At 45.6% G+C, this 23,106-nt stretch overlaps 2 protein-coding genes across 2 annotated transcripts; one reads left to right on the forward strand and one right to left on the reverse strand.

The window, feature by feature from the left end:
• Positions 1–17,969: 17,969 nt before the first annotated feature.
• LOC123058463 (MAPK kinase substrate protein At1g80180) lies at positions 17,970–18,877 on the forward strand. Its single transcript, XM_044481182.1, has one exon. The coding sequence runs from the start codon at positions 18,332–18,334 to the stop codon at positions 18,626–18,628; it is 297 nt and encodes a 98-aa protein (XP_044337117.1). The 5' UTR covers positions 17,970–18,331; the 3' UTR covers positions 18,629–18,877.
• A 1,934-nt stretch (positions 18,878–20,811) lies between these two features.
• LOC123058464 (sinapine esterase) lies at positions 20,812–22,682 on the reverse strand. Its single transcript, XM_044481183.1, has 4 exons — positions 22,181–22,682; positions 21,859–22,107; positions 21,316–21,732; positions 20,812–21,227 (listed from the first exon to the last, which is right to left on the reverse strand). Exons 1-4 carry the CDS (start codon positions 22,455–22,457, stop codon positions 21,019–21,021), a joined length of 1,152 nt encoding a protein of 383 aa, XP_044337118.1. The 5' UTR covers positions 22,458–22,682; the 3' UTR covers positions 20,812–21,018.
• Between the last annotated feature and the right edge of the window lie 424 nt (positions 22,683–23,106).

Here is a 23,106-nt window from a genome sequence, read left to right on the forward strand (position 1 = left end):
AATACTTGATGGTCGTAAGGCCATTGGGTACGGATGGATTTTAAAAGGAAGACAAACAATGATGGTAAATGTCACCATTTAGAAAGCTCGACTTGTCGTTAAGATTTTTTTCGACAAGTTCAAGGAGTTGACTACGATGAGACTTTCTCACTCGTAGCGATGCTAAGAGTCTGTTGGAATTATATTAGCAATTACTGCATTATTTATGAAATCTTGCAGATAGGATGTCAAAACATTGTTTCCTCGACGATTCTTGAGGAAAGGTTGCATGTGATACAACCGGAAGGTTTTGTCTATCCTGAAATATGCTAATAAGTATGCAAAGCTCCAGCAATCCTTCTGAGGACTGGAGTGAGCATCTCGGAGTTGGAATGTATGCTTTGATGATGGTCAAAGATTTTGGGTGTATACAAAGTTTATGAGAAACTTGTATTTCCAAAGAAGTGAGTGGGAGCACTATAGAATTTCTGATGAGTATATGTTGTTGACATATTAATGATCAGAAATGACGTAGAATTTCTGGAAAGCATATAGGTTATTTGAAAGGTGTTTTTCAATGGAAAGCCTGGATTAAGCTACTTGAACATTGAGCATCAAGATCTATAAGGATAGATCAAAACTCTTAATGGTACTTTCAAATGAGCACATACCTTGACATGATCTTGAAGGTGTTCAAGATGGATCAGTCAAAGAAGGAGTTCTTGCCTGAGTTGTAAGGTATGAAGTTAAGACTTAAAGCTCGACCACGGCAGAATAGAGAGAAAGGACGAAGGTCGTCCCCTATGCTTAAGACATAGGCTCTACAGTATGCTATGCTGTGTACCGCACCTGAAGTGTGCTTTCCCATGAGTCAGTCAAGGGGTACAAGAGTGATCCAAGAATGGATCACAGGACAGCGGTCAAAGTTATCCTTAGTAACTAGTGGACTAAGGAATTTTCTCAATTATGGAGGTGGTAAAAGAGTTCGTCGTAAAGGGTTACGTCGATGCAAGCTTAACACCTATCCGGATAGCTCTGAGTAGAGATACCGGATACGTATAATGGAGCAACAATTTAGAATAGCTCCAAGTAGAACAGTTATTTGGAATAGCTCCAAATAGAACGTGGTAGCTGCATCTAGGAGATGACATAGAGATTTGTAAAGCACACACGGATCTGAAAGGTTCAGACCCGTTGACTATAACCTCTCTCACAAGCATAACATGATCAAACCCAGAACTCATCGAGTGTTAATCACATGGTAAATGTGAACTAGATTATTGACTCTAGTAAACTCTTGGGTGTTAGTCACATGGGGATGTGACCTTGAGTGTTAATCACATATCGATGTGAACTAGATTATTGACTCTAGTGCAAGTGGGAGACTGTTGGAAATATGCCCTAGAGGCAATAATAAATTGATTATTATTATATTTCCTTGTTCATGATAATCGTTTATTATCCATGCTAGAATTGTATTGATAGGAAACTCAGATACATGTGTGGATACATAGACAACACCATGTCCCTAGTAAGCCTCTAGTTGACTAGCTCGTTGATCAATAGATGGTTACGGTTTCCTGACCATGGACATTGGATGTCGTTGATAACGGGATCACATCATTAGGAGAATGATGTGATGGACAAGACCCAATCCTAAGCCTAGCACAAGATCATGTAGTTCGTATGCTAAAGCTTTTCTAATGTCAAGTATCATTTCCTTAGACCATGAGATTGTGCAACTCCCGGGTACCGTAGGAGTGCTTTGGGTGTGCCAAACGTCACAACGTAACTGGGTGGCTATAAAGGTACACTACGGGTATCTCTGAAAGTGTCTGTTGGGTTGGCACGAATCGAGATTGGGATTTTGTCACTCCGTGTAAACGGAGAGGTATCTCTGGGCCCACTCGGTAGAACATCATCATAATGTGCACAATGTGACCAAGGGGTTGATCACGGGATGATGTGTTACGGAACGAGTAAAGAGACTTGCCGGTAACGAGATTGAACAAGGTATCGGTATACCGACGATCGAATCTCGGGCAAGTACCATACCGCTAGACAAAGGGAATTGTATACGGGATTGATTGAGTCCTTGACATCGTGGTTCATCCGATGAGATCATCGTGGAACATGTGGGAGCCAACATGGGTATCCAGATCCCGCTGTTGGTTATTGACCGGAGAGCATCTCGGTCATGACTACATGTCTCCCGAACCCGTAGGGTCTACACACTTAAGGTTCGATGACGCTAGGGTTATAAAGGAAGTTTGTATGTGGTTACCGAATGTTGTTCGGAGTCCCGGATGAGATCCCGGACGTCACGAGGAGTTCCGGAATGGTCCGGAGGTAAAGATTTATATATAGGAAGTCCTGTTTCGGCCATCGGGACAAGTTTCGGGGTCATCGGTATTGTACCGGGACCACCGGAAGGGTCCCGGGGGCCCACCGGGTGGGGCCACCTGCCCCGGGGGGCCACATGGGCTGTAGGGGGTGCTCCTTGGCCTACATGGGCCAAGGGCACCAGCCCCTAGAGGCCCATGCGCCAAGATATAGGAAAAAGGGGAGAGTCCTCAAGGGGGAAGGCACCTCCGAGGTGCCTTGGGGAGGATGGACTCCTCCCCCCTCCTTAGCCGCACCCCTTCCTTGGAGGAGGGGGCAAGGCTGCGCCTCCCCCCTCTCCCCTGCCCCTATATATAGTGGAGGGGAGGGAGGGCATCCATACCTGAGCCCTTGGCGCCTCCCTCCCTCCCGTGACACCTCCTCCTCTCCCGTAGGTGCTTGGCGAAGCCCTGCAGGATTGCCACGCTCCTCCATCACCACCACGCCGTTGTGCTGCTGCTGGATGGAGTCTTCCTCAACCTCTCCCTCTCTCCTTGCTGGATCAAGGCGTGGGAGACATCGTCGAGCTGTACGTGTGTTGAACGCGGAGGTGCCGTCCGTTCGGCACTAGGATCATCGATGATCTGAATCACGACGAGTACGACTCCATCAACCCCGTTCACTTGAACGCTTCCGCTTAGCGATCTACAAGGGTATGTAGATGCACTCTCCTTTCTACTCGTTGCTGGTTTCTCCATAGATAGATCTTGGTGACGCGTAGGAAAATTTTGAATTTCTGCTACGTTCCCCAACAGAACGGTGGACTGCCCTCTGCTACGGTGGGCGGAGGTGGTTTGTGTCGCCAGAGAGTGGACGGGGAGGTGCCCATGGCCGGGGCAGAGCAGCGAGGAGGCGCGCGTGGCCGGGGGGTCATCGTCGGAGGAGGAGTTGGGCGACGTCGGGGGAGCCTAGGTGGCAAGGGAGGCGTGATGATGTACCAGACGAGGCGCAAGAAGGCTCGGGAGAGCAGAGGTTGTGGTTGGGGAAGGAGCCGGCCCCGGCAGCGGTTGGGGGAGGAGGCGGCCCCGGCGACGGTTTGGGGAGGAGGCGGCGGTGAGATCTGGCATTCGGGGGGAGTGGATTGAGGGAGGAGGTGGGGATCAAGGCAGCAGCGGGTGAGGTGTGGTGTTTTTTTAATCGGTTCGGTGGGTTTCAGGATCTCAGGAACGTCTGATCGCCCTATATAGGGGGCGCCGTGATCCAAATAGTTATTTTGATCCTGGGATCATAATAGTGCTATTCTCTCTATATATATATTGTCATATGATCTCTTATGCTAAAGTAACAATTCAATCACAATTTCAAGTATGAATCATAAACTTCATTGAGAACCAACAAACTCTAATCTTAGTCATTGAGGCAATTGCAATTTATCATAACATAGGAAAGAGTCAATATAAGAGCTTTTCAGCAAATCCACATACTCAACCATCTTTTAGTCTTTCATAATTGCTAACACTCAGGCGATATTTATGGTTATGAAGTTTTAACCGGACACAGAGAAAGATAGGGGCTTATAGTTTTGCGTCCCAACGTTTTACCTCAAGGGTAATGTCAACAATAATAGTTCATGAAAACTCACATCCAATTAGCTATATATATCAAGATCTTTCCAACACATTGTGATTGCTAAAGGATAAAATGTAAAAAGGAAAGGTGAATATCACCATGACTCTTTGCATGAAGTATAAGACAAGAATAAAAGATAGGCCCTTCGCAGAGGGAAGCAGAGGTTGCCATGCGCTTTCATGGTTGGATGCATGAAATCTTAATGCGAAAGAATGTCACTTTATATTGCCACTTGTGATATGTACCTTTATTATGCAGTCCGTTGCTTTTATTTCTTCCACATTACAAGATCGTATAAAGCTTATTTTCTCCACATTAGTAAGTCATACATATTTACAAGGCAATTTTTATTGCATGCACCGATGACAACTTACTTGAAGGATCTTACTCAATCCATAGGTAGATATGGTGGACGCTCACGGCAAAACTGGGTTTAGGGATATTTGGAAGCACAAGTAGTATCTCTACTTGGTGCCAAGAAATTAGCTAGCATGAGAGGGAAAGGGAAGCTCAACATGTTGGATGATCCATGACAATATAATTTATCTTAGATGTAAGAGAACATAACCCATTACGTTGTCTTCTTTGTCCAACATCAACTCTTTAGCATGTCATATTTTAAGAGTGCTCACAATCATAAAAGATGTCCAAGATAGTATATTTATATGTGAACCTATCTTTCTTTATTACTTCCTATTAATTGCAACAATGACCAAAACTATGTTTGTCAACTCTCAACAACTTTTATTCATCATACTCTTTATATGTGAGCTCATTACTCTCCATAAGATCCATATGATCTCTTTATTTCTTTTTCTTTCTTCTCTTTTATTTTATTCCCTCAAGATCATAGCAAGGTAATCAAGCCCTTGACTCAACACTAATCTTTATTATATATAGCTCACGGACTCGATTACATAGAAGGATCATAAAGCAAAACTCACAACTAGATCATACTAAAACTTTATTCTACTAGATCAAGATATTATCAAAAGGATCGAACTAAGAAAAAGGGTAAAGATAAAGGTGATGGTGATACGATACCGGGGCACTCCCCCAAGCTTGGCAGTTGCCAAGGGGAGTGCCCATACCCATGTGTTTATGTTTCCTTCCTCGGAGGTGGTGATGAAGGAGTTGTTGATGATGTAGGCTTGTCGTCCATCTTCCAAGGCATAGGCCCACCATCATAGAAGGATGATCGAGTCTCCGAGATCCTCAAATCTGCAGCCAAACTCATCCTCTTGAATCTATATTCATACTCGCAGTTTTAGTTTTGCAGGTCATAGATCTGGGCTTGGAGGCGCTCGATTTTCTTGTGAAGCTTGAAGATGGCCTCCCCAATGTCCTTGGCGTCCAGCTTGTGGTTGTTGGTGAACTCCATGATCATTATGTGATTGGAGTCGAGTCCACGCTCCACCATCTCCTGACACTTGAAAACTTGTTGCTCCAATGCCTCGAGCCTTGTCTCCGTGCTTCCGGTCCTCCTTGGTCCGTCAACATCGCGGATGTGCAACAACCCCTCACGCATCTCAATGGTTTGAGGGTGTTGCAGCACCTCCGCGAGGTAGGGATTGCTGACCTTCTCGAAGAACTTGTCCTTGGGGGCACTTGAAGATGACATGACGACCTAGATCTGTCAGAAAAAAAGCTCGAAACAAAGACATGAGATATTTGCGTGATACGGTGGTCAAAACCTTCGGGAGATTATATAATGCATTTTTATCGACCAAAAGAATTATAGTGCAAGAAAACGGAGTCCGGAGAGCACACGAGGTGCCCACGAGGCAGGGGGAGCGTGCCCAGGGGGGTAGGGCGCGCCCTCCACCCTCGTGGAAGCCTCTTGTCCTTTTCGGTCTGCTTCTTATTTTCCTATTTTCTTACATATTCCAAAACGGAGAAAAATTTCCATTAGAACTGTTTTGGAGTCGGTTTACTTATCATACCACGTACCTATTCCTTTTCGGAGTCTAAAACGTTCCGGAAAGTGTCCCTTATGTATTCCTCCGGGGTTACAGTATCAATAACATTAGTTTCAACATTTATAGGATTACCTGAGATATAATGTTTGATTCTTTGACCGTTCACCACCTTCGGATTTGTGCCTTTGAAGTTGTTGATTTTTATGGCACCGGAATGATAGACCTCCTCGATAACGTAAGGACCTTCTCATTTAGAGAGAAATTTTCCTGCAAAAAATCTTTAACGAGAGTTGTATAACAATACATAATCACCTACATTAAACTCATGCTTTTGTATCCTTTTATTATGCCATCTTTTAACTTTTGCTTTAAATAGTTTGGCATTCTCATAGGCCTAGGTTCTCCATTCATCAAGTGAGCTAATGTCAAATAGCCTCTTTTCACCGGCAAGTTTGAAGTTATAGTTGAGCTCTTTGATAGCCCAGTATGCCTTATGTTCTAGTTCGAGAGGTAAGTGACATGCTTTACCATAAACCATTTTATACGGAGACATACCCATAGCGTTTTTATATGCAGTTGTATAGGCCCATAATGCATCATCAAGTTTCTTGGACCAATTCTTTCTAGATCTATTAACAGTATTTTGCAAAATTAATTTGAGCTCTCTGTTACTCAATTCTACTTGACCACTAGACTGTGGGTAATATGGAGATGCAATTCTATGATTAACATCATACTTAGCAAGCATTTTACGAAAGGCACCATGAATAAAATGTGAACCACCATCAGTCATTAAATATCTAAGGACTCCAAACCTCGGAAAAATAACTTCTTTAAGCATCTTAATAGAGGTGTTATGATCAGCACTACTAGTTGGAATAGCTTCTACCCACTTAGTAACGTAATCAACAGCAACTAAAATGTGTGTATACCCATTAGAGGAAGGGAAAGGTCCCATATAATCAAAGCCCCAAACATCAAATGGTTCAATAACAAGTGAATAATTCATAGGCATTTCTTGACGTCTACTAATATTACCGATTCTTTGACATTCATCACAGGATAAGACAAACTTACAGGCATCCTTGAAGAGAGTAGGCCAATAAAAACCGGATTGCAATACCTTGTGTGAAGTTCTATCTCCAGCATGGTGTCCTCCATAAGCCTCAGAGTGACACTTACATAGGATCTGTTCCTATTTATGCTCAGGTACACAATGTCTAATAATACCATCCACTCCTTTATAAAGATGTGGGTCATCCCAAAAGTAATGTCTTAAATCATAAAAGAACTTTTTGTTTTGCTGGTATGTGAAACTAGGTGGTATAAATTTAGCAACAATGTAATTAGCATAATCATCATACCATGGAGCAGTACGAGAAGCATTTATGACATTTAATTGTTCATCAGGAAAGCTATCATCAATAGGTAGTGGGTCATCAAGCACATTCTCTAACCTAGACAAGTTGTCTGTAACGGGGTTCTCAGCTCCCTTTCTATCAATAATATGCAAATCAAATTCTTGTAGCAAGAGAGCCCATCTAATAAGTCTAGGTTTAGCATCTTTCTTTTCCATAAGATATTTAATAGCAGCATGATCAGTGTGAATAGTTACTTTAGAATCAACAATATAAGGTCTGAACTTATCACAAGCAAATACAACTACTAAGAATTCCTTTTCAGTAGTAGCATAATTTCTCTAGGCACTATCTAGAGTTTTACTAGCATATTGGATAACATTCAGCTTCTTATCAACTCTTTGTCCTAGAACATCACCTACAGCATAATAGCTAGCATCACACATAATTTCAACGGGTAAATTCCAATCAGGTGGCTGAACAATAGGTGCAGATATCAAAGCTTTTTTAAGTATTTCAAATGCTTCTACACAATCATCATCAAAGACAAAAGGAATATCTTTTTGTAATAGGTTAGTCAAAGGCCGGGAAATTTTTTAGAAGTCCTTAATGAACCTCCTATAAAAACCGGCATGACCAAGGAAACTTCTTATACCTTTGATGTCCTTGGGACATGGCATCTTTTCAATAGCATCAACTTTAGCTTTATCAAATTCAATGCCTCTTTCAGAAATTCTATGCTCCAAGACAATACCTTCATTAACCATAAAGTGGCACTTCTCCCAATTCAAGACAAGGTTAGTTTCTTCACATCTCTGCAAAACTCGATCAAGGTTGCTCAAGCAATCATCAAAAGAGGATCCATAAACGAAGAAATCGTCCATGAAAACCTCACAAATCTTTTCACAAAAGTCAGAGAATATAGCCATCATGCATCTTTAAAAGGTAGCAGGTGCATTACATAAACCAAAAGGCATACATCTATAAGCAAAAGTACTGAAAGGGCAAGTAAAACTAGTATTTGCTTGATCATCAGCTGACACAAGTATTTGAGAGAAGCCAGAGTAACCATCTAGAAAGCAAAAATGTGTATGTTTGGATAATCTTTCAAGCATTTGATCAATGAAAGGCAAAGGGTAATGATCTTTTTAGTAGCTTGATTTAATTTGTGAAAATCAATTACCATCCTATAACCTGTAATAATTCTTTGTGGAATCAATTCATCTTTATCATTAGGAACGACAGTAATGCCTCCCTTCTTGGACACAATGGACAGGACTTAACCACTTACTATCAGCAACGGGATAAATTATACCTGCCTCAAGGAGCTTTTATATTTCCTTTCTTACCACTTCTTTCATCTTAGGATTTAGCCGTCGTTGGTGACCAATAACTAGTTTGGCGTATTTCTCCAAATTTATTTTGTGTTGACATAGAGTGGGACTAATGCCCTTAAGATCATCAAGAGTATATCCAATAGCAGCACGGTGCTTCTTCAGAGTTTTCAATAATCTCTCTTCTTCATGCTCTGAAAGGTTAGCACTAATAATAACAAGATATATCTTCTTTTCATCAAGATAAGCATATTTAAGAGTATCAGGCAATGGTTTAAGCTCAAACACGGGATCACCCTTGGGTGGAGGAGGATCCCCTAGGATTTCAACAGGCAAGTTGTGTTTCAGAATAGGTCCCTGTTTAAAGAATACTTCATCTATTTCCCTTCTTTCATTCATGAACAGATCATTTTCATGGTCTAGTAAATATTGTTCTAAAGGATCAGTAGGAGGCACGACAATAGAAGCAAGACCAATAATTTCATCTTTACTAAGCAATTCCTCATCACGGGGTTGTCTATGAAACTTAGCAAAATTAAACTCATGAGACATATCCCCTAAACCAACAGAAACAATATCCTTATTGCAGTCTATCTTAGCATTAACAGTATTCAAGAAGGGTCTACCAAATATAATGGGACAAAAGCTATCTTGTGGGGAACCAAGAACAAGAAAATCAGCAGGATATTTAACCTTCCCACACAAGACTTCAACATCTCTAACAATCCCAATTGGTGAAATAGTATCTCTATTGGCAAGCTTAATGGTAACATCGATATCTTCTATCTCAGCAGGTGCAATATCATGCATAATTTCTTTGTATAAGGAATGAGGTATTGCACTTGCACTAGCACCCATATCACATAAGCCATGATAGCAATGATCTCCTATTTTAACAAAAATAACAGGCATGCCTACAATAGGTCTATGTTTATTTTTAGTATCAGGTCTAGCAATTCTAGCAGTCTCATCACAGAAGTAAATAACATGCCCATCAATATTATTGGCCAAGAGATCTTTAACCATAGAAATATTAGGTTCAACTTTAACTTGCTCAGGGGGTTTGTGTGTCCTAATATTACTTTTGTTGACTACAGTTGAAACTTTAGCATGATCCTTTATTCTAACAGGGAAAGGTGGTTTCTCAACATAAGCAGTAGGAACAACAGGATCATTATAAGTGATAGTCTTTTCTTCAATTTTAATAGGTGAAACTACTTTTACTTCAATGGGAGGATTATATTTAAACCACTTCTCCTTAGGGAGATCAACATGAGTAGCAAAGGATTCACAAAAGGAAGCTACTATCTCAGAGTCAAGTCCATATTTAGTGCTAAATTCACGGAAAGCATCGGTATCCATAAAATATTTAACACAATCAAACTTAAGTGTTATACCTGACTCCTTACCTTCATCGAGGTCCCAATCTTCAGAGTTGCATTTAATTCTCTCCAATAAATCCCATTTGAATTCAGTAGTCTTCATCATAAAAGATCCAGTACAAGAAGTATCGAGCATGGAGCGATTACTGAGAGAAAGCCGAGCATAAATTTTTTGAATAATCATTTCTCTTGAGAGCTCATGATTGGTGCATGAATATAACATTGAATTAAGCCTCCCCAAGCTTGAGCGATGCTTTCTGCTTCACGAGGCCATAAATTATATATATAATTACGATCATGATGAACAAGATGCATAGGATAAAACTTCTGGTGAAATTCCAATTTCAATCGCTTATAGTCCCATGATCACATATCATCACATAGCATATACCATGTCAATGCATCTCCCTTTAAAGATAAATGGAAAACCTTCTTCTTGATAACATCCTCGGGCATACCCGCAAGCTTAAATAATCCACAAACTTCATCCACGTAGATTAAGTGTAAATCGGGATGCAATGTTCCATCTCCTGCAAAAGGATTAGCTAGCAGTTTCTCTATCATACCCGAAGGAATTTCAAAGTAAACATTTTCAGTAGGTTCAGTAGGTTGAGGGGTAGCTAATTGTGGTTCTGGATGAGGTGAAGATACCCCGAACATGCCCCTCAAAGGATTATGTTCCATAGTAACAAGTGACAGTAAATTTCAGCACACTATATAAATTTTTCCTTACCAAATTCCACCTACCAAAGGTGCTTCACTCCCCGGCAACGGCGCCAGAAAAGAGTCTTGATGACCCACAAGTGTAGGGGATCTATTGTAGCCTTTTCGATAAGTAAGAGTGTCGAACCCAATGAGGTGCAGAAGGAAATGATAAGCAGTTTTCAGTAAGGTATTCTCTGCAAGCACTGAAATTATCGGTAACAGATAATTTTGTGATAAGGTAATTTCTAACTAGTAGCAAGTAATAAAAGTAAATAAGGTGAAGCAAGATGGCCCAATCCTTTTTGTAGCAAAGGACAAGTAGAGAAAAACTCTTATATGAAGGAAAGCGCTCCCGAGGACACATGGGAATTATCGTCAAGCTAGTTTTCATCACGCTCATATGATTCGCGTTCGGTAATTTGATAATTTGATATGTGGGTGGACTGGTGCTTGGGTGCTATCCTTACTTGAACAAGCATCCCACTTATGATTAACTCCAATTGCAAGCATCCACAACTACAACAGAAGTATTAAGGTAAACCTAACCATAGCATGAAACATATGGATCCAAATCAGCCCCTTACGAAGCAACGCATAAACTAGGGTTTAAGCTTCTGTCACTCTAGCAACCCATCATCTACTTATTACTTCCCAATGCCTCCCTCTAGGCCCAAACAATGGTGAAGTGTCATGTAGTCGACGTTCACATGACACCACTAGAGGGATGACAACATACATCTCATCAAAATATCGAACGAATACCAAATTCACATGACTACTTATAGCAAGACTTCTCCCATTTCCTCAGGAACAAATGTAACTACTCACAAAGCATATTCATGTTCATAATCAGAGGGGTCTTAATATGCATAATGGATCTGAACATATGATCTTTCACCAAATAAACCAACTAGCATCAACTACAAGGAGTAATCAACACTACTAGCAACCCACAGGTACCAATCTGAGGTTTGGATACAAAGATTGGATACAAGAGATGAACTAGGGTTTGAGATGAGATGGTGCTAGTGAAGATGTTGATGGAGATTGACCCCCTCCCGAAGAGAGGATCGTTGGTGATGACGATGGTGATGATTTCCCCCTCCCGGAGGGAAGTTTCCCCGGCAGAACAGCTCCGCCAGAGCCCTAGATTGGTTCCACCAAGGTTCCTCCTCGTGGCGGCGGAGTTTCATCCCGTAAGCTTGCTTATGATTTTTTCTCAGATGAAAGACCTCATATAGCAGAAGATGGGCATCGGAGGGCCACCAGGGGGCCCACGAGGCAGGGGCGCGCCCCCACCCTCGTGGCCAGGGTGTGGCCCCCCTCTGGAACTTTCTTCACTTAGTATTTTTTATATATTCTGGAAATAACTTCCGTGAAGTTTCAAGACTTTTGGAGCTGTGCAGAATAGGTATCTAATATTTGCTCCTTTTCCAGCCCAGAATCCCCGCTGCCGGCATTCTCCCTCTTCATGTAAACCTTGTAAAATAAGAGAGAATATGCATAAGTATTGTGACATAATGTGTAATAATAGCCCATAATGCAATAAATATCGATGTATAAGCATGATGCAAAATGGACGTATCAACGACAATGAGCTCTTTATTGGCAGTGTGGCACCGCTTGATGTGGGGCAAGATGTGCTCGTCGAGCACATCGAACCCGCTCCACATGTCTCGCCTGTCGCTCCAGGAGAGACGGGTCGGTCCCGGCCTTGCCTCGACCTCCACCCATGTTGCCCCTTGTCCTCGTCGTTGCTCGAGATCGAGAGTGTTACCATGGCACGACTGGAGCTCCTGGCCTCTGCATCGTGACGAGCACATGGACATGCCACCATTGTTTCCACCCGCGTAGGCATGACCGCCACGGCTAGATCCGCTGACCATGGATCTCCTGTCGATGGAGAAAAAGTAGAGGAGAAGCGTGAAAAATTGCTTGCTGATAACCCACAAGTATAGGGGACCGCAACAGTTTTCGAGGGTAGAGTATTCAACCCAAAATTATTGATTCGACACAGGGGGAGCCAAAGAATATTCTCAAGTATTAGCAGCTGAGTTGTCAGTTCAACCACACCTGGAAACTTAATATCTGCAGCAAAATATTTAGTAGCAAAGTAATATGATAGTAGTGGTAACAATAGCAATATGTAATGATAGCAACTGTAATGTTTTTGGTATTTTGTAGTGATGATAGCAATAGCAAGGGAAAAGTAAATAAGTGAAGAACAATATATGGAAAGCTCCTAGGCAATGGATTGATGATAGAGAATTATGCCGGGTGCGGTTCATCATGTAACAGTCATAACCTAGGATGACACAGAACTAGCTCCAATTCATCAATGTAATGTAGGCATGTATTCCGAATATAGTCATACGTGCTTATGGAAAAGAACTTGCATGACATCTTTTGTCCTACCCTCCCGTGGCAGCGGGGTCCTAGCGGAAACTAAGGGATATTAATGCCTCCTTTTAATAGAGTACCGGACCAAAGCATTAACGCATAGTGAATACATGAACTCCTCAAACTACGGTCATCACCGGGAGTGGTCCCGATTATTTTCACTTCGGGGTTGCCGGATCATAACACATAGTAGGTGACTATAGACTTGCAAGATAGGATCAAGAACTCTCATATATTGATGAAAACGTAATAGGTTCAGATCTGAAATCATGGCACTCGGGCCCTGGTGACAAGCATTAAGCATAGCAAAGTCATAGCAACATCAATCTCAGAACATAGTGGATACTAGGGATCAAACCCTAACAAAACTAACTCGATTACATGATAAATCTCATCCAACCCATCACTGTCCAGCAAGCCTACGATGGAATTCCTCACGCACGGCGGTGAGCATCATGAAATTGGTGATGGAGGATGGTTGATGATGACGATGACAATGGATTCCCCTCTCCGGAGCCCCGAACGGACTCCAAATCAGCCCTCCCGAGAGGTTTGAGGGCTTGGTGGCGGCTCCGTATCGTAAAACACGATGAATCCTTCTCCTTTATTTTTTTCTCCCTGAAAGTGAATATATAGAGTTGGAGTTGAGGTCGGAGGAGCTCCAGGGGGCCCACGAGGTAGGGGGCGCGCCCAGGGGGCAGGCGCGCCCCCCACCCTCGTGGCTAGGGTGTGGGCCCCCTGGTCTTGATCTTTTGCCAGTATTTTTTATTATTTCCAAAAAGATGCTCCGTGGAGTTTCAGGTCATTCCGAGAATTTTTGTTTCTACACATAAATAACACCATGGCAATTCTGTTAAAAACAACGTCAGTCCGGGTTAGTTCCATTCAAATCATGCAAGTTAGAGTCCAAAACAAGGGGAAAAGTGTTTGGAGAAGTAGATACGATGGAGACGTATCACTTGCCGAAGTTGGCTAAGCCTAGGAGCGGAGAAAGTGAATCGTGGCGAAGGGGATCCGGGGGCCTGACCCTAAATACTCCTCGGTACATTTGATATAGTGTAGGAGGGGGCAGATATGAGTGTCCCCTCATATTTTTTATGGATCGGGTCAGGCCGGTATGCTGTGCCTACTCGGGCCGTAAAAAGGGCAAAACCCGCATATTGGTCGGAATTTTCCGGGCCAACAAGCTTTTAGTGGATCTGCTAGAGATGCTCTTAGGGCACTTCCAACGCCAACCAGCAAACCTACCGCATGCGTTTGGAGCACGCTGTCCAAACAGAGGAAGCCATCGAATGTGGGTCTGTATCGGTCCGCGGTGTGGTCCGACTGCAATTTCTCCCGCAAACCGGAGACAAACATGTGGGGAATTTGTGGGAGCCCGGACCGATCCCACACTCGCTTCTGACCGCCCTGGCCCACCAAAAACCCATCACCCGCACCTCCCACGCTTTCCTTCCAATGCACGCGCTGCTTACCACGCCGCATTCATGCCGTCCCAGAGCACTCAGAGGTCGGCATTGATGCCGATCATATCATTTGAAATCATCTGTTATAACACAGAGTGTTAGCATGTGTACTTTAGTTCCTCATACCATGAGAGTGTCTCGGTTACATCTTACCAGACGGTGGACTTTGGGGTTACTCAAATGTCATCGGTAACAAGGTGATCATAACGACAACTTTCAGGTTCACCGGAAAGTTTGACAAGTGAACGAACAACTCGAGAGTGGGATTTGCTCCTCCGACGATGGAGAGATATTCTTAGGGCCCTCTTGATGTGATGGCATCCATCATCGTCTGGCCAAACACAGGTGACTACATCATAGGGATGCTGGAACACGTCAACAAGAAAGAACAAAACCAGTAACATAAGCAATGGTATAGTGGGCCTGGTGATGACCCAGGAGGATACCGAAGAACACCGGGTTTTGTAAAGTATTTCGAAGCAAAGGGAATGTCACATGATAACCAAAGGTTCACTCGAATATCATTTGTGTAATCATAGGGATCGATATGGATGTCCACAGTTCCGCTATCGGCCATTGAATGAAGGAGTTTCGTTCATGTCTATGCTTTACCAAACCTACGGGGTCACAAGCTTAAGGTAATCATGATCTGATGAGTGTTAGTGAAATGGGAGTGATGAGAATATATTTATGAAATAGTTTCATTAATATCCGGAATAGTTCCAAGAGGTTCTGGAAGCGTTTCGGGGTCACCGAAAGGGTTTCAGTGAATATCGGGTAATACCGGGTATTACCGATTAATTATATATATGTGGAAATTTTTTCCGGAGATGTTAAATTATATATATAATGCTCTGAAAATGTTTAAAGTATTTTATATACTAATTAAATATCAACGGGCTTAAAAGGCCAAGAGGGGATAGGAGACTTGCGCCATAAAGGCCCAAGTGGAGGTGGCGCCCCCTTCCTTGGGGGGGAGGCGAATCCTATTAGGGGTGGGAGTTGGACTCCCTCCCTAGGCCGGCGCACCCCTCCCTTGGTGGCTGCCCTCTCCCCCCTAAACCTATATATACTCGATGTTTTCCACCCTTTTGTACTACAAGTTTTGGGGTGCCTCTTCTAGTTGATCTAGTTCTAGTTCTAGTTGGCCCTTGACTAATTAGAGCTAGCCCTAGCCATGTCTAACCCTCATAATTAGAAGCCCAGTGTGGTTCTAATCTCATCACTCTAATTCTCGGGCGACGATTAGCTCTGGACGGCGAAGCGCTGCCGAATCATGAAGACCGTACACTTGCAACCAAGTAGATAGGCCGTGCTTTAGGTCTTCAGTTCGAGGGCGGTTTGCGGGATCATCATCAATGTTTGAGGGACTTTGAGCACGATCTACACCGACTCTTCTTCTTTCGCTGCACTCCGAAGTTGGTAATGATCGTTGATCCCAACCCGTTCTGCATCTTCATATTGATCTTGGTGATCGTAGGTGTGATTTTTTTTGTTTTCTACTACGTTTCCCAATAATAAGCCGAGCCCCGGCATCGTCCCATCACATCCTCCTCCTCCTGCATCTCCTCCCCTCTCCTGCCCAACTCCCTCCACATCTCTGGTGATGGGCAAGTCCTGGGCGTCGGCGCCGACATGTGGTTCCGGTGCGGGATCTGGCGGGTCGTGGCGACGCCGCCCTCGAACTCCAGGGCATTCATCCTCATCGGCGGGCGGCTCCTCAACGAAGGCGGAGATTGTGATCTCCTCCGGTGACGAGGAGGATCAACAGCCGCCGCCACAGTAGTTCGCACCTGCGGTGCCAGGCTAGGTCGACACCGCCACCGACGCGGAGTTTGAGGAGCAAATGGAGCTGATGCTCCGTCCCTCCGTCGTCCACATCAACGGCCCGGCTCCACCACTGGGGACGCTCCTTCCCGTGAAGTTGGAGCCGGCATCCCCTCCACGCCCGGGCCCTGGAATGCTCTGTGACGACGTCGAGACAACCAAACGCCGTCTCCGCCGCCTCTACGGGGAGATGGTCAGTTATGGCGTGGAATGGTCCCCCGCAGAGATCGACGCCGCCAACGACCCTTCCTCCAACGACTGCCGCCCTCTCCCGCAGCCCACGTCCTTGATCGGTGGCCACGGTCGAACTGTGCACGGCGCAAGAGGAAGCGGAGAGGATCATCCGCGAGCGTCGGGCGGCCGCCGGAAAGCCCTGCCGCAACCTTCCACCTCCCGAAGCCCGACTCTGACGACTCCGACGCCGGGTTCGGCCATGATGACGGAGGAGGAGCAGCCGGCCAGCCCGGCATGGCCTACGAAGTCACCATCAAGTATAGGATAGTTGAAGATTTTATTTCTAGGTTTTAGTTCACCCGTCAAAATATCTTCCATTTTTATGTACAAATTATCCTAGTTTCAATGAAATCCACCGTGTTTATAGCAAAATTCACCTGTTTTGATTGGATTTCTTCCAATTGATTCGAGTTGTTATAAAAATGTATGCGGCTACGATTGGGTTGCTGCCTGCGCATCAGTATCCGTGGATTGATCCCCTCCTATCCATGGACAGATGCGAAAGAAAATTTATGGGTTGTCGTTGGAGATGCCCTTAGACTGTATCATATGCAAGGAGCACTCAATAGAATTTTCCCTATCTAGGTTCATCGGTTTTGAGTCAAGTGACCAAATCAAATGATAAAAAGATACATTTTTGCCGCGAGATAAAAAGAAAATACTTGCTTCACTCATAATTTGTTTTTTCTTTTTGAATGAAGGGGTTATTCCCCAATCATTAAGTATTACAATAATGTTTTTGTATTTTCTTTCAAAAAAAATAATGTTTCGTATTATAATCAATGATAGAGGCATAGAGCTACGGAGCATGAAACCGACTAATCTGGACCAAGTCCTAAATCTCATTAGAATTATTATATCCATTCGGCAATATTTTCGACCAAACACCCCAATTTGTTGAGAGTATTTCGGCCAATTGTTTGTGGAAGGTCAAACGTCTCTCCGTACGTCTATTTCAAAGTGATCGATGGATGACGGAATCGATCCTCGCATCCCTACTTCTTTTTTGTCCTTAGACATATCATCATTTAAAAAAAGGTATCACGCTGACTCACCGAGAGGCAATGCCGTTCATGCACGGCCTGAACAGATCCGAAGACGCGATGCCGATCCCGGAGCCGAGTCCGGTGGAGTCGTCGGTACGGTCCAACGTAGCAACGAGCAAGCGCGCATGGCTTGAACGCGTCTCCACTCCGCCTCGCCACACATCACCCTATACGTACGTACACACCAGACTTGAAGTCCGCGTGTCCCAATGGCCGGACGCCCACATCTCCTCCGTCACCGAACGCTACCTCACATCTAGTATTGCTTATCTTGGCTTTTTTATCATTATATCAATTTATAATTGCCGGTCAAAGGTTGATAACCTTGCATTCCTTTCCTGCTGGGATAGAATAAACATGGTCTCTACGTCTACAGCCCAACAACTCCCTCGGATGGAGACGATCAGACGACCTTTACCAGCATCAGTTGCTGCTCCTTTGTCCTCCTGCGATTCCGATGCCAAACCCACACACGCAACGCAAGCACATATGCATTGACTGCTCCCCAACCCCAGCTCCAGCTCCAGCTCCTCCCATCCGTCTAGACGGTCATATATAGCTCAATAGCTGCTCCGGCCGCGCGGACCGGCAGGTACAAAGGTCACAACTCACAAGCCGATCCCAGAGAAAGGAGGAGGGTGTTAGCCTAGCTAGCTGGAGATCCACCACAGAGCGAGCATCGATCAAGCGGGCTACCCAGAGAAAGGAGGAGGGTGTTAACCAGGCGGGCATGGCGGGGCTGCAGCGGTCGAGCGAGACGTTCCGGCGGTCTGGGTCGTCGGGGATGGTGTGGGAGGACAAGCAGCAGCTGTCGGCGTCGGGCAAGGAGGCGGCGGCCCCGGCGCGGATGCAGCGGAGCGGCTCCAGCGGGGGGCACGGCGGGTACAGGGCGGGGCACGTCCAGCCGGCGCTCGACCCACCCTCCCCGCGCGTCGCCGCCTGCGGCTTCTGCAGCCTCTTCGGCAAGCAGGCGCCCCAGCCGCAGCACCGCGCGGGCGGCGGCAGCGCCAAGGGGAAGCGCCGGTGAGCGAGGGACCAGCTTGCCGCTTGCGTTACTTGTGCCTTGTGCGCGCAGCTATGTACATGTATGCCAGCCAGACTTGTGCCTCTGATTCTGTTGGACACGGCACCTTCTTGCGCTAGACTTAGTACGAATGATGTGGGGGCGTTGGTGTTGATTTCAACGCGTAACTTATGTATTGATGCTCGTATATATCCATGTAGGACATGTCGTCTTGTTCTTGTAATATTCTCCGTCATAGTAAAATTGTGCCTTCACGCATATGTGGTTTTTCTCCGCATGGGTTTTCCACGTATGGGTCCCATTCTTGTTTTGTGTGCCACAGTTTAAACTCACAAGAATTCTATGGTGAGAAATCGGGTCAATGCATTAGGGCAACTCCAACATACACCGACCCAAACGGACATGGATTTTGTACGTTCTTTGTCTATTCAGCAGACCTACCACAGTTCAGCAGAGCAGTAAGGCTCAGATGGCTCTGCCACTTCTGGAAAAACCCAGAGAGACCATGGGTGGGCACACAGTTGCCGAGCGATGTCGGCGACAGAGCCCTCTTCAGTGCATCCACCACGGTGAACTTGGGCGACGGCGCAACGGCCACCTTCTGGAACTGCTACTGGACTGGCTCCGGCACTTTGAAAATGGACTACCCTGGGGTATTCAAGCATTCCAGAAGAAAGAACAGGACAGTAAAGGCAGCACTGACAAATCACACTTGTCGCGAATCTCGCCCATGGCAAGGAGATCAGACAGCAGCGATGGCTGCTCTCAAGAAATCTGCAACTCAACGAGCAGCGCTGGGACACAATCAAATGCAACCATGAAGCTTTAGGCACCTTGTCCACAAGCTCGGCTTACAAATTCCAATTTCATGGTCTGATCAAGCGAAGTTTCAGAAAACTGTTCTGGCAGGCATGGGCACCTGCTCGCCTCAAAGTTTTTGTTTCGCTGTTGCACAAGCCACAAGAACAAACTCTTGCAATGATCAACTTCAGAGAAGAGATTGGCCAAATGAGTATTTCTACTAAACGTGTTTGAGAAATTTAGAAAGCTCCGAACACCTATTTTGGAAGTGCAACATTTCACTGGCAGTTTGGTCAAAAGCGGCTGAGGGTTTTGGATATAGCTCACTTCATCCAAACTCCTGGCAGAGCAAGACAAAGGCAACCGAGATCACAAAAGCAATGATCAACAGAGCAAGACCGGATCACAAAAAGGCTGTAAGATCAATGATTATATTACAGCAAGCAAGGTCGCCCGCTCAGTGTTGCTTATGATGGTTGTATTCTCTTTGTGCAGCGGAGGTCCTGTAGCTATGTAGCGCATGAGTTAGAAGGGCATGGTGCTCTGTTAATCGACCTATGTGCTGGCGATCTGTCCAACATATCTGCCTAATGGAATGCAGAGTAGCGCTCCTTTCAAAACAAATCTTTAGCTGGATGAAGATTTCGAACATTACCAAGGCCAATTACTAGTAGTTTACAACAAAGCGTGTACATCAGGTTGTATTTATTTTTTTGGGAAAACTTCTGATCTCATCTTCAATCATTGGGCATGGCAGTATAATGAACATCAGAAATAATAAAAATTACATCTAGACCCATAGACCACCTAGTAACGACTACAAGCACTAAAGCGAGCCGAAGGCGCGCCGCCGTCATCGCCCCTCCATCATCATAGTCGGGCACAACTTGTTGTAATAGATAGTCAGAAAGTCGCCGTGCTAAGACTTCATAGAATCAGCGCACCATAACAGCAACCGCCATCGATGAAGAATAATATAGATCGGAAAAATCAAAACAGAAAACACATGAACGTAGACGACAACGACGAGATCCGAGCAAATCGATCAAAGATAGATCCGCCGGAGCCACACCTCCACACGTCCACTAACGATGCTAGACGCACCGCAAAACGAGGACTAGGCGGCGAGACCTTTATTCCATTGACAGAGAGCCACCGCCGTCTTGACTTCCTGAGCAAAACAAAAACCCTAACAAAACTTAAGAAAATGACTAGAAACGGAGCCCTCCCGCCGGCCCTTGCCAGGATCCATCGTGTCCCCATGGCCTTTGGACCAACGGAGACGAGGTGGACCTACGGCGACGCCGGCGAGAGATAGGAACCCTACCTTTTGTTTTGGAGAAGGAGGAGGACTCAGAACCAGGTTGTAATTTGTCATATCCACATAACAACGAAACTATCGTTTCTTCTTATAATATAGGAGTACTGTACATGTCACTTTATATATTACAAAAAGTACTATTAATTTATTGGAAAAATGGAGGTGCTGCAACGCGCACCATCGTGATCGAGTATTTATTGATGACCCTTTGACAACCAGATGCAACAAGCACTATCTGAATATAGATCATTTGCGAAAGCAAGACATAGGTCTAGCAGCCGTGGTTGCATGTGGTGGACATGATGGACGGCGCGGCGAACGGGCCGTCGAGCATCCCGCGGGCCATGAGCTTGTACGCCGCCTCCGTCATGTGCAGGCCGTCGAAATTCACGTGCTTGGACGGGTCCACGCACGGAACCGCCGCCGACCCAGAAATGAAGACGGGGTAGCACGCCTCCAGCACCGTTTCCTTGTCGAACCCTGCATCCACAGCACGAAAATAATACAGTAAATCAAAGCCGTTCTGGACATGATGTGTTGCCATGGTAGGATTCTTGCTAGCGCTTGCCGTTTTGGGTGGGCGCTGTGATGAGGCCGAGGACGTTGTCGTAGGAGTTGACGTAGGTGATGGACACGCCGGGGTGGTCACGGCGGAGCTCCTCAAGCTTGGTTTCCAGCATGTGGTTGTGGGCGAGGATGAGGTCGTTGACCCCCCGGAGGCAGCCCGTGGCAGGGTCGCGGTCGTCGCCGGGGAAGAGGGAGAGGTACAGCGGGGTGCACCCCAGCGGGAAGATGCCCGGCACATACATGGTCTTGGCGCCTAGCTCGATCAGAGCCTCGATGGACAGAACGATGGAGCTGATGACCTGGGGCACGAGGGGCCTGACCCATTCCAGGGTCTTGTTCTGCAAGAAGGGGTGGTTGTAGTCGTTGAGGCCGATCTCCCCCACCAGGAACAGCGAGCTCGACATCACCTCCTTCCTCTCTGCATGGCCGTGATGCGGTGATGATATGGTAGGAGATAGTGTATGGTCAGCGCGTTTGCGTAGCCATGGCGCCATCCGTGCACTTAATTGCTCTGGTTTTGCTCTATTTATGTGGTACACGTTACCTTGGTCCGTGGAGGCGAGCATGGCGAGCACTTTCTTGAACAAGTCGATCTGGACGCCGAGGGAGTAAGGGGGGATCGGGCTCGGGGTAAGCAGGTCCACCCTGAGGTTCTTTTCCAGGAAGAAATCCTGGCTCAGCGCCGTGGCGGCCGCAACCGCAAAATTGGTGCCATACCGGAATTCCTCCGCCGGCGACTTCCCGGCCGCCCCCTTCAGGTACGCCGGCCAGTACTGGAACCCCAGCCTCTCCACTGCACGAAACAATTGTCATGCATCATGCATGTAAGTACTAAGCAGATGTCGACGTGTCGTCCATACACTTACCGATGAAGTCGATGATGAGGCGGCCGTCGGACCATCGGCCGGTAGGGCGGCCGAAGAAGGTCTCGCCGTATGGCAGCGCTAGGACCGGCCCTGACGCGTTCGAGTAGTGGATGATGTAGTTGCCGGTGTCGGTCAGAGAGTCGCCGAAGCTGAATAGACGCTTGTAGCAGCTGCTCCGGTTCGCCGGCGCAGGCGACGAGGACGCTGTCGTGGACAGGGACAGCGCAAGAAGCGCGGCTATGACAAGCTGCAGAGGCGGAGTCGACGCCACCGCCATTGTGGTGGATGTGGATAGAAAGTAATGGTTTCGACCTCGAGCTAGACTCAATCAGTTCTGCCCTGCTGCCCGGCCGGACTTCCGCTGGAAGGCTATTTGTAATGTCCTACGTAGTGCCTGGCCAACTTCCGTTAGCCACATGTATTTCATCACGATGAGAGCTCTAACATTTTGAAATCGTCCGTACCCATCGGCCGGATACGACGAGTTCGATCGATCGGTGTTGTCAAAGTTCTGTGTTGCTTGCAAAACGGAGCTCGTGGAAAAAAGAGAGGGATACCCTTAGCCTCTGCATCGAGTGACGCACACATTTTTTATTAAATATTTAAGTTCAACATCCAATAACAATAAATTTCAACAAAAGCTATCACACATGGCTGCTGCTCCAAAGGTAAATTAGGAAAATAAAATAAAATCATGGAGACATGAGTCTCATGCATCACAATTCTTATTAGTAGGCCGCCAACCAAATTGATTGAATAAATTCCGAACGACCATCTTTCATCGGCTGTATCAAAGATGACGCCCGATCCTCATCCTTGTGTAGTAACAATCACGTATGGATCCAGCTAATGGCCTTGAAGATAACCTATAAAAAAACCTTCCGTTCTATTAAAAATACAATCATTACGAATGTTCCAAATGACAC

The sequence above is a fragment of the Triticum aestivum genome, chromosome 3A (assembly GCF_018294505.1).
Source record: "Triticum aestivum cultivar Chinese Spring chromosome 3A, IWGSC CS RefSeq v2.1, whole genome shotgun sequence".
In the NCBI taxonomy this organism is placed as follows: domain Eukaryota; kingdom Viridiplantae; phylum Streptophyta; class Magnoliopsida; order Poales; family Poaceae; genus Triticum; species Triticum aestivum.

Bases quoted from the DNA above. Each gene is read 5' to 3' on its own strand.
- LOC123058463 (XM_044481182.1), top strand. From the start codon at position 18,332: ATGGCGGGGCTGCAGCGGTCGAGCGAGACGTTCCGGCGGTCTGGGTCG.
- LOC123058464 (XM_044481183.1), bottom strand. From the start codon at position 22,457: ATGGCGGTGGCGTCGACTCCGCCTCTGCAGCTTGTCATAGCCGCGCTT. The intron at 21,733-21,858 runs GTAACGTGTACC...ACGGCCATGCAG, and splicing joins GCTCGCCTCCACGGACCAAG to AGAGGAAGGAGGTGATGTCG. The intron at 21,228-21,315 runs GCAAGCGCTAGC...CTGTGGATGCAG, and splicing joins CACAGCGCCCACCCAAAACG to GGTTCGACAAGGAAACGGTG.